The sequence below is a fragment of the Merops nubicus genome, unplaced genomic scaffold, assembly GCF_000691845.1.
Source record: "Merops nubicus isolate BGI_N331 unplaced genomic scaffold, ASM69184v1 scaffold546, whole genome shotgun sequence".
In the NCBI taxonomy this organism is placed as follows: Eukaryota; Metazoa; Chordata; class Aves; order Coraciiformes; family Meropidae; genus Merops; species Merops nubicus.
Window position 1 is genome coordinate 1,515 of NW_008616690.1, and position 14,766 is coordinate 16,280.

The following is a 14,766-nucleotide window of genomic DNA, read 5'->3' on the forward strand; positions in this document are numbered from 1 at the left end:
CAGAACATTTGTCAAAGAGACCCAGGACATTTGTCTTGCAGCTGTGGGATCTGAGGGGCAGCTGCCACAAGCACACATCACCCCCTTGTGCTTTTGCTCTGAAAAGACTTGCTTTCTGTTCATTTTGTAGGTAAGATTCAACTGAATGTCCTTGCTTTAAGGACACTCTGCTCTTGCATCAACGCAAAAAATCATAGTCCCCAGTCCCACAAATATAAAACCAATAAAAATCCATGAGGGAAACAGACTCATCGCCGTCTGAATGCGCGTGATATCCTCCAAGCATTGGGCTCCTCGTAGCGATTGTACAGCGGCTCCAGCCGCTGCTGCTTTTTCTGTTTGCTCAGCTTGGTTGGATCAGAAACCTTGAAGAAAGCTGGGGCAAATTCCACCAACCAGCGAGGATCAATAGTCGTCACTTCACGCATGTATTCTTTAGTGGTCAGTACCAATTCATGGTACACCACCCTGTGAAATGGGACAGCAATTCAGGAAATTATTTTTTTCCAAACAAGAGGAGACAAGGAAAGGGCTGGAGTATCCAACCTTGCCTGTTTATCTCTGTTTCATCCTCCTTCCGCATAAGGCTCCAACAGAGCCTCCAAAACAACCAAGCAGAAGAGCCATCTTCTTTTTCCTCTGCTACTTCACAACTACTCTTCATCACAGAACTACTTCCTTCCATCTAAAACAATTCTCTCTCTCCCTGCTCCCTCCCACTCCCTCAGCATTCAGAGTTTTAAACTCACTTCCACAAAAGAGAAAAACAGAACTGCATGCTTCAGGCCAGGTCTGGCCTTGGCTTAAAAAGTTAGTCTCATCTCCACACAGGCACTAATTTTAGTAGCAGAAGAGCCAAAATCAGACTTGAAACTTCTCTCCCTCTGCTCATTGCTCAGAAATCAGCAGCTTATACATTGACCTGTACTCCACAAATAGAGCACACCACAACCTTGTTGTTATGAAGTTGGAACTGAAACAGAAAATTACATGATACCGCCTTCCGTACCATTCTGGCTGCCTGTTGAAGAGAGCACTGGACGGGTGGATATAGACGACTTGTTGATCAATGAGTGTCCGATAACCTTCCTGGGGATCCTTCTTTGCTGCATTTCGGAAGAAGCCACTACAGATGGCCTTCTGGACTCGAACCGTTGCCTTACCACACGATACCACATCCAGCTTGTGCCTGCCGAACAAGAGTTAGAGAGGAAAAAAAAGAGAGTTCTCCAGATTTTTGCAGCTACCACCATTAGATTATCAAATTTTGTTTAGCTACTACAATGTAAGAACACTAAGAAAACAAAGTCACTACTTGTCCTTCTCAACATGCTCACCTGTCCATAATGCCCAACATCTGCTTGCGGATGTCCTGTGCTCTGCGTAGGGATCGGGCCTGGATAAAATTTTCATAGCACCAGGGATTTGAAAACTTATTATTCTTCCAGGAATTGTACACAGCCAGCAGAGTGAGGTGGTCACCTTCTGTCTGATGGAACTTGGCCTTTTTTTGATCAGCAAGTGCTTGCTTGTCCTAACACAAAATACGTATCAATTGGGTATCTACACCATAGAGACAATCCTCCTACAACATGAAGGACACAGGCTCCATGTCACTCATACCATGATTTTTTAAGCCTACCAAGAAACAGGCGATATAAGACCGAGAAAACAACACAAAATTTTGAGTGGTGAATGACTAAGGACCACGCAATGAGAATACAAAGGTCATTGCAATGGGTCTCTCTAACCCAAAATTAACCCTGTATGAACAGAAAGCCTAAAACTGTTCTTGCCAAAGAGAGACCTCAGGTAGACTCTCCTCCCACAGGTGACAAGTACCTGACCTACCCACCTCTCCCCAGTTCTCCGATTGGCAGATAAAACATTAATCAAACACTGTGGCTACACAGATCAAAATGGCAGTTATCCAACTAAACTGCAGCAGGTCATCATAACGAAGAAGTTTTAGATTTAAGAGGAGTGTGCTGTTGAGGAATACTATCACAGCATAGCATGCTGCTTGCTGACTTAAAAGAAACCAGCACAGGATAGGAATTCCATGAAGAAGCAATTCTGTGTATCTGAAAATGACAAAGGCATTCTGAACTCCAGACCTGGGAGTGACTTGGTTTAGGGTTCTATGCATTTACTGAAAGAGAAGGTGAGACTTCTAATTTCCATTTTTCCTTCTGCAAAGAACTACCAACATTCATAGCTACAGGGTGTTTAACAAAAGGTACATTAGAGATGTAATGTATAAGCAAACAATCTAACCAAGCTACAGGTTTATTCCGGCAAATACATTCACTCTAACATCTGAGGCAGGCACACAAAACCCAAACTGTAACACTGCTGCTGCTTCTTGGCTGCATTCCTTACCTTTGGCCTGTAAAACACGTTCTGTACAGACAGCATGGACACTATTGTCAGCATTTCCTCACTGCATCCCAGATGTACAGACATGATCAACATCTTACACAACATAGGCTCCAAAGGGAATTCTGCCATCTGCAAGAGACACGTTTCAGGATACCCTACAACACCTTGGAAAAATCTTGAGTTCTTTCAGTGTAAAAGACAGCAATGCCCTTTCTTTCATACTTCCATTCCAAAGCAGCATGCTTCAACCAGAATAACTTTACTCAACCTGAAGCAAATTATTTGCTCAGATTCATTATCACAAGAATATCACAAAACTTAAAGGAAATGTTTAGACATTAATAAAAGTAAGCTTAAGAATAAGTAGAAGTAGCAGCTGTTCCTTATAAAGCAGAAGGTACGTAACTATTGTGGGTGAAAAGCTACCAATAAAACACAAGATAACTAGAAAAGGAAATCAAGTGCTAGGCAAGTCCTTATATAAACTGTCAACACCCCCCTCCCCAATACCTGTAATCCCACCAGTGCTAAGAAGTATTCTGTTTTGCCTACCCTGCGCCCAAGTCGAGTAAGTAGTCCCTCATCATCCAGAGCTCCCAGGGTGTACAGCTGCTCCATGGCAGTTATGAGAGTTTCCATTGGGGGAGCATCCATAAAGTCAAAGGAGAGCAAGTCATTGATGCCCATAGCCTAAACAGAGGGAGTGGAGAAAACAGAAGTTAAAACACTGAGAAGGACCCAGAGATATATGTAACTAGCACACAATAAGGCACTACAGAACTCTAAGCAACTCTATCCTCATGTCCTTATCCTGACTGGAACCACAGTCACAAATACATGGCTATATTTCTGAGACAATCTGCATTGGCTATGGCTTTCAGCCACTGATCAGTTTTTGGGTCTGTTTCTTTGGTACTGTTCCATACATCTCTCAAGCAGGAGGATTCATCAGAGTACACAGACAGGCTAAATGCTGGGTTTGAGGACTTCCTGCCTTGTAAACCAGCGTGGCTTGACAGCTCCAATAGACACCAAATATGTCTCCACCCTTCCCCTTGTTCCCAGAAAGGCAGAAGGCAGCAGCTTCCCCAGATGCTACGTACTGGGTTAGATCCAGTTTGTGGACTCCCAGAGGGATGGTAGACAGAGTATCTGTATGTTTCAGATCAAAAACCACTCTAAACCAGTGTGTTTGATCTGTTAACAATATAAATGTACTTTACATAGGAAACATGTACTGCCCATAAGATTCCCATTTCTCAAACCAGCTGCAACTAACTGTTCTGTGCAGCTCAGACTTGTAATTTAGTTGGATAATCAACATGACAACCCTCAGGAGAAAAATGCAGAAGCAAGCTCAGTGCCTGAGAATTGCATTTGATTCGGTCTCCCTTTCAAAATACCTCTGTTCACTAGAAACATCTGAAATTACAGAAGTACTTCATGACGTTCATAAATGCAGAGGGACAGAGATCTGTTGGAACGAGTCCAGAGGAGGCCACAAAGACGATCCAGGGGCTGAAGCATCTCTGCTGTGAGGACAGGCTGCGGGCACAGAGATTGTTCAGCCTGGAGAAAAGAAGACTCCAGGGGGACCTTATAACTGCCTTCCAATACTTGACAGGAGCCTACAAGAAGGCTGGAGAGGGACTTTTCACAAGAGTGTGCAGTGACAGGACAAGGGGAAATGGTTATAAACTAAACAAGAGGAGGTTTAGACTGGATCTTAGGAAGAAGTTCTGCAGTACGAGGGTGGCAAGACTCTGGAATAGATTGCCTGGAGTGATTGCCCAGGTTGGATGAGGCCTTGAGCAACCTAGTCTAGTTGAGTGGTATCCCTGCCCATGGCATGAAGGTTGGATTAGATGATCTCTACGATCCCTTCCAACCTAAGCCATTCTACGATTCTACAATTTACTGAAAAGCTTATGATCACATTGGCTTGCTACAAGTTGATGAAATACCCACCTTCAGAGAAAGTACTGTACTGGCCAGATTAGTTCTCTGGATTTCAGGCACATTGGTGGTTAGCATTTCATCTCGATAAGCACGCTCCGTATATAACCTATAGCATTTTCCTGGCCCTGTTCTCCCAGCCCTTCCTGCTCGCTGCTTTGCTTGAGCCTAAATGTAAAAAGGCATCTCAGCGAAATAGGCACAGGTGAAAACATGTAAAACAAAATGATTAATTATTCATAATTTTGCTTGCATTAACAGAGATTCCAAATACAACCCAGGAAAATATGTATTCCTTAGGCACAGCATCAAGGAGGCTCAGAGTTATCAAAATGTGGTTTTATCATTTTGTGTCACTTTGCCTCTAAGTGCTTGCATCATCAAGATACACATTACCAGCAGGGGGATGAGGAAGAGTCAAACACAGAATGTCTACCTGTGAAATTGGTGTAACAACGAGCTGGTCAATTCCAGTCTTGGAGTTATAAACTTTCTGCTTTACAAAGCCAGGATCAACTACATAATATATCCCATCAATAGTCAAAGACGTCTCAGCAATGTTAGTGGCGATGACAACCTGCAAAAAACAGTTTGATTCAGTACCTGTTCTGTGTCTGGTTGCCAAGCCAATCACACTGCCCAACTTAATCCATTCTACACAATACAAGCAGTTTGTTATAAATGCAGATACTATAATTTAATGTTGAAAGGAGAAACGTCTGTCTTTGACTGTAGGTAACTTCTTTATTTTCCTCTGTGAAGACAAGGTTTAAGTATCTACATTTGGTTTGGATTTGGGGAATATGGGAAAAGAGCATGAGAAAATCCTAATTAAAAGCACATAAAGGATCATTGTAAGTTTCTAAGTATATCACACTGTCTTCAGGGAGAATTTCTGCCAATCACTCACAGTCCATATTTAGAGAAGAATCTTCCAAAGAATATATCTCTAGATATTCACTAGCCGTTTGGTTGGAAATGTACATCCATCCAAAAGGAACTGCATTTAGATTTCACTAAAGTTAATAAGCTTTAATGGCAGCATTAAAAAAACACACCATAAACATTCCACACAGAGGTTTGCTACACCAGATATTTTTATATACATTTTCAAAGGCTTAGATACCATACATAGGCACATATGCAACCAAAACCATGCTCTAAACTACAAATAAGCCGCTCTTTCTCCAAAACTACATCATTTTGTCTGAGGTTGTAACTAACAGAACCAGAAGAGTCAAAAAAAAAAAAGATATTAGCAGTGTATTACACACCTCTATTAAAATACATCAGCAGAAGATGAAGCCACACTTTGCTGGAATTACCTTTCTGCTTCCTGGTGGGGCTGGGTCAAAGATCCTGGTTTGCATTTCACTGGGTAAAGCTGAATATACTGGTAGGATAATTAACTCTGGAACATCAGGTCCTAGAGATTTCATTCTCTCATAGAGGATTTCACAGGCAGTGTCAATCTCTTCCTGACCCGTTAGAAACACCAAAATGTCACCTATGCAGGAAATAAATTAAAACATCCACAGAATCAGTTCTGTTCAGTACAACTCCTGTGTTACCACATTTCTATACCTCACCTTTTCCATGCAAAGCAGAGGATCTCTGGCTCTGGCCAGCCTTGGGTGGCAACCAATCAGGAGATCACCAGCAGGTGCTCCCACCTTCCACATTAACATCTTGTCCCCCCTCCAAGTTAATCAGGTAAGAGCTGACTCTGCATGCAGTGGAGTCAGGGAAGCCTACGTACACAGTAGACACACTGTGCAGGACTTCCAGTTATTGGAAGGGCTCCCTCACTGCCCACAGCAGGTAGAGTTCCCAGAAATGGGGGGACAAGATCAAGACAGGAAAAGAATTATAAGGCTTTCTCCCAGCATTTACTCTATGATCGTGATTGGGCTGATAGCCTGGTTTACTTCTTCCCCAATGGCCTGGTTTTGGCATCAGCTCACTCCCTTCTTCACTGTGTTATGTGTTGTGAATGAATACATGGATCTATTCACTCCTCCAGTGGTGGGGCAATTTGGATCTCCTGTATATGATCTAAGATCAGAGGGAGGGATCTTATTAACGGGCAACACATGAGCAATAATTTCCTTCCTAGTTGGGCAAGTGGTCAGCAAAGAATACTTCAGTCTTTCACCCAACTTTTTCAGGATTTTATTTACTGTATTTGCAATCAGTAAAGAATAGTGCTGAGAGCATTATACTCATGTTACTAATACACATTCCATGACTTACATAAAGAACTTGCTTATAGGTATGAAGAGTCCCTGAATCGCAATAATCCCAGACCATCCTCCACTCACCTGGTGGCTCAGTTAAGTGGATCTGCATTACTGTAATCAGACTGGCATCCAAATAATCTGTCTCCGGCTCTTTTGTGTACAGAATTTCTACTGGGTATGTTCTGCCAGGAATTGTGAAGATTGGCGCTTCGTAGAAATACTGAGAGAATTTCACAGCATCCAGTGTTGCTGACGTCACTATCAACTTCATGTCCTGTCGCTTCTGCACTGTCTATAGCAGGATACAAAGTTCTCAAGTCGCATTTGGGACTATTAATATATGGCACTCAAGTCAGAGCAACATAACCAGTAATATCATGCATTTTAATGTTCAAGGGGCAGCTCACTCCAGTATCAAGAACTTCAAAAAAAATTGGCCACTAAGGTCACATTTCAAACCTTTCTTAGCAGTACCTATCACAGAAAGCCTTTGTCAGAGAAGGAGGAGCAAAAGCAAGAACATTCTTCTGCACATCCATCATTATGAGCACCCTGGAGTGCCAATTCTCATTGTTTCTAATTAATTTTGTTTGCTTTGTCTTCACACAGAAGCTCATCTTATGAGAATTTGGACTACAAACCCTTATATACATTTGCTTTGCTTCAGAAGGGACTCAGAGCACGTGAACTTAACTTGTGTCATCTTGCCTTTCCCTGTGCACTCCCACTCGTATGTAGGTTACAGAGGACACTGAAGCAATGCAAATCAAATGCTATATTACCTTTTTCAGGAGTCCAAAGAGCACATCTGTATGTATGGTCCTCTCGTGTGCTTCATCCAGCATGATAATGGCATACTGGGTCAGATCAGGATCTATCAGGCACTCCCTCAGTAACATACCATCTGTCATGTATTTGATAACAGTTTCAGGGCTAGTGCAGTCTTCAAATCGAATGGTGTAGCCAACCTAGAAAGAAGAGTTGCACAGAAAGTGAAGTTACAGAATTTATTAGCACTGTTAATTCCCAGTTTGATTATTCTGCAAGCTCATTTTACACTCTACAAGAGAACAGACATATGGACACACAAGCAAACTAGCACTCCATTACTGTTTTTTCCCACTTTTCCTCATGCTCATTTTGGCATGTTCTTCAGCACAGAAATTCACCTCTTGTCCCAGGCAGCAACCAAACTCCTCTGACACCCTCTTTGCAACAGACATCGCGGCCACTCTGCGAGGCTGAGTACACCCAATCTTTCCTCTTGACGTATACCCCGCCTCAGCCAGGTATTGGGTAATCTGTGTTGTTTTCCCAGATCCTGTCTCTCCAATAACAATCAGAATCTGGTTGTCATGCACAGCCTAGAAAAGGTCATAATAGATACACTTGTCAAAATGTAAAAACAAACAAAAAAATAAAACCAAAATCAATATAATATACCTAGGACTAGAGCAAGCACCTACTGATCTTTGCTACAAACCAAAAATCACACAAGTGTTCTTACTGATCAAGCCAGCAAAGTGCTTAAACCATTTAGCTGATTTATCCCTTGTCAACATGATCCTACTTTCAGTTTTGACTACATCAATAAATATCTGAAGCTTTATTAAAATTTAGATATGTATAATCCTTCAAAATAATTACTCCAATCTATAGTTCTATACTTCAAATTATCAAGTGGCTATTTACCTGTCAACAAGCTAAACCAAGAATATTTACTTTAAATTATTGTTCAGTCAAACAAGAATGCCTTTTCAAGAGTCTTACCTGTATCAGCTGCTCCTTCAATCTGAAGATTGGCAGACTCTCTCTCTGCTCAATGATGGAAAGCTGGGTCTTCTTACCATAAGAAGCTTTGTTTCCACCAAATGCATGTTTCTTCCACTCTGGGATATCATTTGGCATCATCCCAATTCCTCGCATGTTTGCAGCTATCTGTCTTCCATCCACTAGAAAAGAAGGGATATCACGATTATATTTAGGTTCACGCAGCACAGACCCTGGGCCTATTGTTCATTCCACTATCCACACCTTCTGTGCTTGTGTGTTCAAGTATTTAAGTTCCTGCATGTATACCCCCCCATTACACTAATTTCCATGTAAAAAATTGCTTCACCATCCATCGCACCTTTCAGTAAGACATCCTGGAGGGACAGCAGGATATACCTGTCTGCCTCTCTTGATATTCCTGGTTTTGCCTTGGTGGAAAAGCATTTCTCCTCTGCCTGCTCGCTTTAAAAGTGAGGCAAACAAACACAGTATCAAGGCACCCTCCTAGCTTGCTCAACTATCACAAAAAAGGCACCATTGACACTTAGATGTCAGACATACCATCAGGGAGAGGATCCACCCAGTGTGTGTTGAGTCCCATTGGGATAGAATCCATCTCTGCCTCTCTCTGTGCTTGTTTAAGCTCTCGCCGTTCTTTAGCTAAAGCACTCTGCATCATTGCAGCCTGGGACAAGGAGCCATCTGGATTCTAGGAAGCAAGAAACAAGTTAAGTTTCAAGCACTCTCAGTTGTTCAGTTATCCCTCTGTCATCACTGTCCTTTAGAAGTGTTCTCTGAAGGTGCTTTAAAAGATGTTAACTTTTTTTCTGTTTGACTTCCTTGATATTTCCATTATCCCAGCCTCATGAACTTCCATGGTCATGACTAATATAGAGCATCCCTGCATTGTCCAGTCACAATTATCGGCACAGCCAATGAAAAATAAATATTTCTCTACCACTCTCTACTTTCAAAAGGTCAGTAAAAACAGAACAGAGAAAACATATTCTAACATGCTTATATGAAGTGGTTGCTACTGCAGGTTAATGTGCATTTTCAGTTTACTCTTCCACTTCACTGTCACCAGTTCAGCAAGAATCCAGCTTTCCAAGTAAACAAATTATCTTCAGTTCAGTGGTAATATTTTACAGGGCTCTCAGTAATGTCCAGGTAGAAAGCTGGCTGTTAAATTGTCTAATATTTATTGAATTAAATCTAGTATATTAATTTTAGTTCTGGAAATCCCTTACCTTTACTATTTTGATGGGACTCATATCCATGCTCTGTTTAGTATGACCTCGAAGGAATGGTGGCTCTTCTTCAACTAATTCAATCTCAAGGTCCTCATCTAAAATCCCCAAGCGACAATTTTTATGGAAAAGTTAAACATCATTTTTCAGGTACATAAAAGTATCTCTTCAAGCAGTGTTTCTTGTGTATTCTTGATAATTACGTACTTAGTTTTAGAAGTGAAAACACCATAAATAAGAAGCACAGACAAGCACATCCAGATGTCACTAATAATAAGGTTAGAGCACCCCTAGTTCCCAGTAGGTAAAATGACAACAAATTGTGAGATGCTTCACATCCACTTATCATCATTTTTTTGAATCGAGACTTGCCCAGAAACACACGGCATTTACTACTACAGTAAAATTACTTGGAAATACTACCTTCTTCATCATCAACTTTCGGAAGGATCCCAGTTTCCTCATCAAAGTCAGGAAACTCTTCTTTGGAAAGCACATTAGCTGCAATCATCTGGGAACAAAATGAGCATAACATGAAGTTGTCCCCACAAACAGAACACAGGTTTCAATTCTAATGCCATTGCCAGACTTATAAAACAGGAAAAAAGGAACGCTGTGATTTCAGAACAAAGGAATGGTCCTACATTCTGGCACAACTCTCTGCAAGTCATCCAGTGTCTGAGCAAATAGTCTTTTTGTTATTCTAAATGCCATCAGCGCAGGACAGCTGGCTTACGCATGGCAGGACTGGACTAGTAATCAAACACCACCCAAGTGTCACTGGGTGGTGATCACGATCCCTCAGATCCAAGTGATCTCTGGAGCTTATGTGGTCCAACCTCCTGCCCAAGGCAGGGCTAACTACATAGTTAGAATTAAACTAGAAGTCCCAAATTGCAACAAGGCAAAAATTTAGAGGTAAGGAATAAGTTAGACAAACACAACCAAGAACCTGTATTCTAATTCATGAAACTCCCTAGCAGTCCTACCGACTGACATCCTATTTCCATTAATACAAAACCACACCTGTTTTATTTCCCATTTCTCTGGGTCTGAAATTCGGGTCAGGCGTTTCCGTTCAAGGCTATCATCTTCCACCTCTGGGGCATTCACCAAAGACAGGTGACTGGGTCTGTCTGGGTTTCTCATAGAGGTTTCTTCATTGGTTTCTCCAACCAGGTTTCTCCTCCGGTTTGGGTTCAAGTCTTCCCCAGTGTCTTGATCAACATCCTACATTAGAATGATTATCAATCAGCTCTACCTAGATTGCACTTCTGCTTACCCATTAACACTTACGCTTCCTCTAAGACAAGAGAAAAATGAGAGCACATTTCTAGAAAGACTACTGCCAATAAAAGTCCATACATAGAAAACACTACTTTGCATGCTTTTTTTTTTTTCAGCTGTTAATCTAAGTACATGTCAAGGCTTGGAACACTACTGTGCCCTGGCAATGGCAGTGAAATGGAGTGCTTCTCTCATACTGAAAAAGGAAGATAAACACAGCAACAGCTTGAGGTTTCCCTTGTTATTTAGGTAACATGTCAAGTCAAAAAACTGTTACATTACAGCAAAAACAAGAACCTACAGAAAATGAATAAAAAGTAATAGCCCACTTAAATACAGAACAGTAACTAATTTAACTCCAGCTTGAAGGGCTATGTACTAGTTTTCATCAGAAAGAGAAAAAAATAGCACAGAGAGATCTAATTTTTGGCACCACAAACTCTATTATAAGCATTACAGAATGTCTTCCATACCTTCATGCTCAGGCTAGTTTTGGATCCAGTAAAGGACAACACTTTGACTTTTACTCTTTGTCCTTTGCTCACAACATCGGCAACATTGGCAACCCGTCCCTCCCGCCGCAGCTCCGAGATGTGCACCAAGCCCTCCCAGCGCTTCCTGCAGGTGAAGAAGAGGGGCATGAGAAGTTGTACATTGTAACTCCAACAACCCTTCAGATCATTCAGAATCTGATTAAAATATATTTCTTGTCAATTGATCAATTGCATACATGCATAAACTGTTTTTTTATAAAGAGACATTCTCTGCTGTCAAATTTATTTTTCTGAAATAGACCTTCACTTTGGCATCAGAACCCAGCACACATTACTGTAATCTCATAACCTCTACAAGGCAGTAGCAGAAAAGAACTCAGATGGAACAGTACCAGATTTATTGTGAACATCAGAAGGTACCTTAGTCCTTCCAGCTGCACAAAGCATCCAAATTGCATTATACTCGTGACTTTGCCATTGTAAATGTCTCCAATGGAAGGCTCCTCAGGAGGTGGACGGTCTATGTGCTTGTCTCTCCATCTCTCATTGCTCCTCTCAATGTACTTATCTCGATCCTTATGGTCCCTACTAGGACTCTGACTTCTGCTCCTTGATCGGTATCTGGATTTTCCCCTGCTCTTATCCCAAGTCCTAGAACGAGACCTAGAGCGAGATCTGTGTCTTCGTTTCCTGTCCCTGCTACGGCTTCTGCTCCTCCTCTTTCTCTTTGCCCTAACAAACAAACATTACATATTTTTAGTGAAATTGCATTTAAGAACCCAGCAAGCAGGAAATACCAACTGCCAATACCCCTCCTCCAAAGACATACTGAAAACTTACCGGTGGTCACTGCTCCTTTGCTTGCCTTGCCTGTCTGCACTAGGCATCAGGGCTTCCAGTTCTTTAAGTGCATCAGCTGCCACTTTCACATCATCTTCATCCAGCATATTCTGCAAGACCAGAAGCCACTTTGTAAGAACAAATGCTGATAGTCTGTCACAGGGAATTAGTCTACAGAAAAGATAATCAAATGCATATCTATTTAGAAGAAACGTAAGATAAAAGATCAGACAGAATATGCAATATAGAAAAAAAAGTAATACAGCTATCCCCCTATTTTGCCACAATATTGAGACAATTCTGCTTTTATACTAAAGAGAGGTTCACCTTAACACCTGAAATGACTACAAAAATATAAAACACAAGTCCCTCATAGCATCAGAAAGTCTAAGATTTTAATCTAGTTTTGTAATCCATCACTACTTTCAACATTATGTAAGAAAGGCCAGGCTACAAATGCCATGTCACAAGAGCCTCATCTTCCAGGTATTCTGCAAAACACTATCACCATGGTAATTGCTGTAACAGCCACTCTTGATAACTCCACCAACCTTCTGCCTCTTTTGTATTTCATTTCTCATAGTCCACTTTTATGCATGCATTAGCAGGAGACGCTTACATTAACATGAAAAAAAAAAGGGTGAAACTAAGAAAAACAGGGGGAAAAAGAATTATGCTTTTGCATACACACAAAAGAAATCTGAAATCATGACCTTACCCTGATGTTGGGATTGTCTGGCCTGCAAAGAGCTGGAAACAATTCCTTCAACTTTTCCTTCTCCGATTTGGGTTTGACAACTGTTTCTGAGATTTAAAATTTAAAAAAAAATAAAAATAAAAAAAAATAGAAAACAAAAAACTCCAAACTTAGAAGAACTATGACAATTCACTTCTGGTTCTTCTGTAACTGAATATGAAGTTTAACCTTCATCTGAATGCAAGGGTTGATTTAAGATTTCACAGAGACTCTGTTCAAAAACTAGAATTTTATTTGTAGGAAGGTAACACTGCAACTAGGGAGTCTGTGAAATACATGCTCTCATTAGTGTATTCAATGTTTTCAGGGCCTTAACAGCTTAGCTCATCTATCACTAGCAACAAAGGGACTCCCACTGCAACAATAAGATAAAGTTTTGCCTTGTAGAGGATAACAACTACATTAATCTCATGAAAACCAGCCTAAAGCTACAGAAGACTAAGATTTTTATTTTTGCCCTGAACCAAAAAGGAGGCACAAGATCACACACACCTTTGCTCGTAGATGGTTTTGGTGGAGGCCGCATTGTCTGTATTAGACGTAGCAAATTACTAATAAGGGAATCCTGAAAAAAAAATTAATAAATACATTAATCTAAGAAATTACTGCAACACTGGTTTTCATTATTAAAAAGAACAACAGAGGGTTTGTTAGAAGGACAGAAAAAAAAAACCAATTCTGAAGATGCAAGCTCATTTTTATAAAGTATCGCTGGACTTCTCGTACATCCTAAACAGATACAGTAACTTGAATCCAAAAATTATTATAATAATACCATTTAAATTACTTTTCAAGTTGTATTTTTTAATCACCTATTTAATCTAACTGCAGTTATTTCTAAGGAACACATGAACCCAGCATCTAAGTATCATAAAGTATCTGAGTATCCACCTTAGTGAAAACTCGTTTCTTTCAGGCAGTTCAAGCTCTCAGAAGGGTGCTTTTCAGACTACAGAAATCTTTAAAAAAATGAGAGAAGGCGAGGCTTGGCTTGATGAGACAGGAATACTCAAATGCTTATCACAGAATGTTAGGGGTTGGAAGGGACCTCCAGAGATCATCGAGTCCAACCCCCCTGCCAGAGCAGGACCATCTAGTCTAGGGCAGGTCACACAGGAACGCATCCAGATGGGTCTGAAAAGTCTCCAAGGTAGGAGACTCCACAACCTCCTAGGGGCGCCTGTTCCAGTGCTATGGAACCCTTACAGTAAAGAAGTTCTTCCTTGTGTTGAGGTGGAACTGCCTGTGTTCCAGCTTGTATTCACTGCCCCTCATCCTATCGCAGGGTAGAAGTGAAAACAGGTTGCCCTTTCTTTTTGACACCCAGCCCTCATATATTTATACAAATTAATAAGATCCTGCCATGTCTTCTCTTCTCCAGACTAAAAAGCCCAAGGTCATTATTGGTGCACAGTTTTCTAACCAAAGAACACAAATTATCATTCCGCTCACCTCTCCCTTTAAAATAAAAAGCCCTATAATGCACATCAAGACAAAAAACAAAAATATAGTTCAGATGTCACTTACAGTGAACTCAGCACCATTCTTTAGAAGAACTGCTTTAAACGTGTCAAATGTAGTATTTTTCTCAGCAAGATTTATGACAAACTCGGCTGCAAAGGAGAAAATAATTTAGAACAAGTAATTAAAAGGCAGTACTTTCACATTTGGATGAAAGCTGTGAGCAGCTACGTCTTCCTACGTACGGAAAAGCTGCAACACCGCTCGCCTTTCTAAGTCCTTTCGCAGGAGCCCAAATCGAAGCATTTTCTCAGGCTCGCGATCGG

The 14,766-nt window shown here is 41.0% G+C and overlaps 1 protein-coding gene across 1 annotated transcript; it reads right to left on the bottom strand.

Moving 5' to 3' along the window:
• Positions 1 to 248: 248 nt before the first annotated feature.
• DHX8 (DEAH (Asp-Glu-Ala-His) box polypeptide 8) lies at positions 249 to 14,587 on the bottom strand. The gene is made up of 22 exons (XM_008942886.1): positions 14,507 to 14,587; positions 13,472 to 13,544; positions 12,941 to 13,026; positions 12,223 to 12,332; positions 11,803 to 12,114; positions 11,362 to 11,506; positions 10,628 to 10,831; positions 10,025 to 10,112; positions 9,602 to 9,699; positions 8,913 to 9,060; positions 8,349 to 8,530; positions 7,748 to 7,942; positions 7,361 to 7,546; positions 6,660 to 6,870; positions 5,664 to 5,845; positions 4,775 to 4,915; positions 4,351 to 4,506; positions 2,935 to 3,072; positions 2,383 to 2,511; positions 1,338 to 1,534; positions 1,010 to 1,189; positions 249 to 468 (listed from the first exon to the last, which is right to left on the bottom strand). Exons 2-22 carry the CDS (start codon positions 13,503 to 13,505, stop codon positions 249 to 251), a joined length of 3,342 nt encoding a protein of 1,113 aa, XP_008941134.1. The 5' UTR covers positions 13,506 to 13,544; positions 14,507 to 14,587.
• Between the last annotated feature and the right edge of the window lie 179 nt (positions 14,588 to 14,766).